At 68.2% G+C, this 1108-nt stretch overlaps 1 protein-coding gene across 1 annotated transcript in view; it reads left to right on the top strand.

Annotated features, from left to right (window-relative positions):
• AURANDRAFT_68591 (hypothetical protein) overlaps nucleotides 1-1038 on the top strand; it is a gene marked incomplete at both ends in the record, with an annotated part of 3398 nt that extends 2360 nt beyond the window's left edge. Inside the window, one exon of the mRNA XM_009044297.1 lies at nucleotides 640-1038. Within this exon, the coding sequence (XP_009042545.1) occupies nucleotides 640-1038 (399 nt within the window). The remainder of the gene's footprint in view (nucleotides 1-639) is intronic.
• Nucleotides 1039-1108: the final 70 nt, after the last annotated feature.

Here is a 1108-nt window from a genome sequence, read left to right as displayed (position 1 = left end):
TCGAGATCACCTCACCGGCTCCGAGAGGCGCGCGGCGCCGCGGGCGACACGGTGCTCACCGCGCAATGCACGAGGCCGTATGTGCGACCAAGCCCGGACAGCCCCCTCGGGAGGGACATTCCAGGGGGTGTTTCTTCGAAGTTGGTCGCACATACGGGACCTCAGCACTAATGCGAGCCCCTCGTCGGTCGCCCCCCACCGATAACCGCCGTTCTCGTCGTCCACGGGCTGCCCCGACGCGAACTAAGTTGCTCCCCATCGACCGATGGTCTTTCCCGAGCGACTCGCAGCCGGGCCCAAGGCGCGACATGGTCCACAGACCGAGCGCCGCGCCAAGTCCTGGAACCGCTGCATCGCGTGCCCAACCTGGGCGAGGCAGCTCGGAGTCAACCAAGTGATGTCACGCCGAGCGTCAACATGGCAGAGTATCGACTGCAACTCGCAACCAGTGGCTGTTGAATATGCAAGCAGTGTGAAACATCGACATTTAGCAAGGGGTCAAGCATGGCGGACCTCGTGGGGCGTGTCGTGGGGCTGGTCCGCGCCTTGCGCGAGGGCGACGACGCAGCGAAGACGGCGGCGGCGCGGATGTTGGGCAGCCTCGCGTGGGACGACGCCAGCAATGTCGCGATCGCCGAGGCCGGCGGCATCCCGCTGCTCATCGACCTCCTGCGCAACGGGAGCGTGGACGCGAAACAGAAGGCCGCAGGCGTGCTGTGCGTCCTCGCGTACCTCAACGACGACTACAAGGTCGCGATCGCCGAGGCCAGCGGCATCCCGCTGCTCATCGACCTCCTGCGCAACGGGAGTGCGGACGCCAGATGGGATGCCGCAGCCGCGCTGCGCAACCTCGCGTTCAACAACGACGCCAACAAGGTCGCGATCGCCGCGGCCGGCGCCATCCCGCCGCTCGTCGATCGCCTGCGCAACGCGAGCGCGGCGGCCAAGACGCAGGCCGCGGACGCGCTGTGCAACCTCGCGCTCAGCAACGCCGCCAACAAGGTCGCGATCGCCGAGGCCGGCGCCATCCCGCTGCTCGTCGAGCTCCTGCGCGACGGGAGCGCGGAAGCGAACTGGCGGGCCACGCGGGCGCTGACAACCTCGCGCG

This window comes from Aureococcus anophagefferens (genome assembly GCF_000186865.1).
Source record: "Aureococcus anophagefferens unplaced genomic scaffold AURANscaffold_230, whole genome shotgun sequence".
Taxonomy (NCBI): Eukaryota; class Pelagophyceae; order Pelagomonadales; family Pelagomonadaceae; genus Aureococcus; species Aureococcus anophagefferens.
Note: the sequence above shows the minus strand (reverse complement) of the source record. Positions and strands in the feature narration are given on the sequence as shown.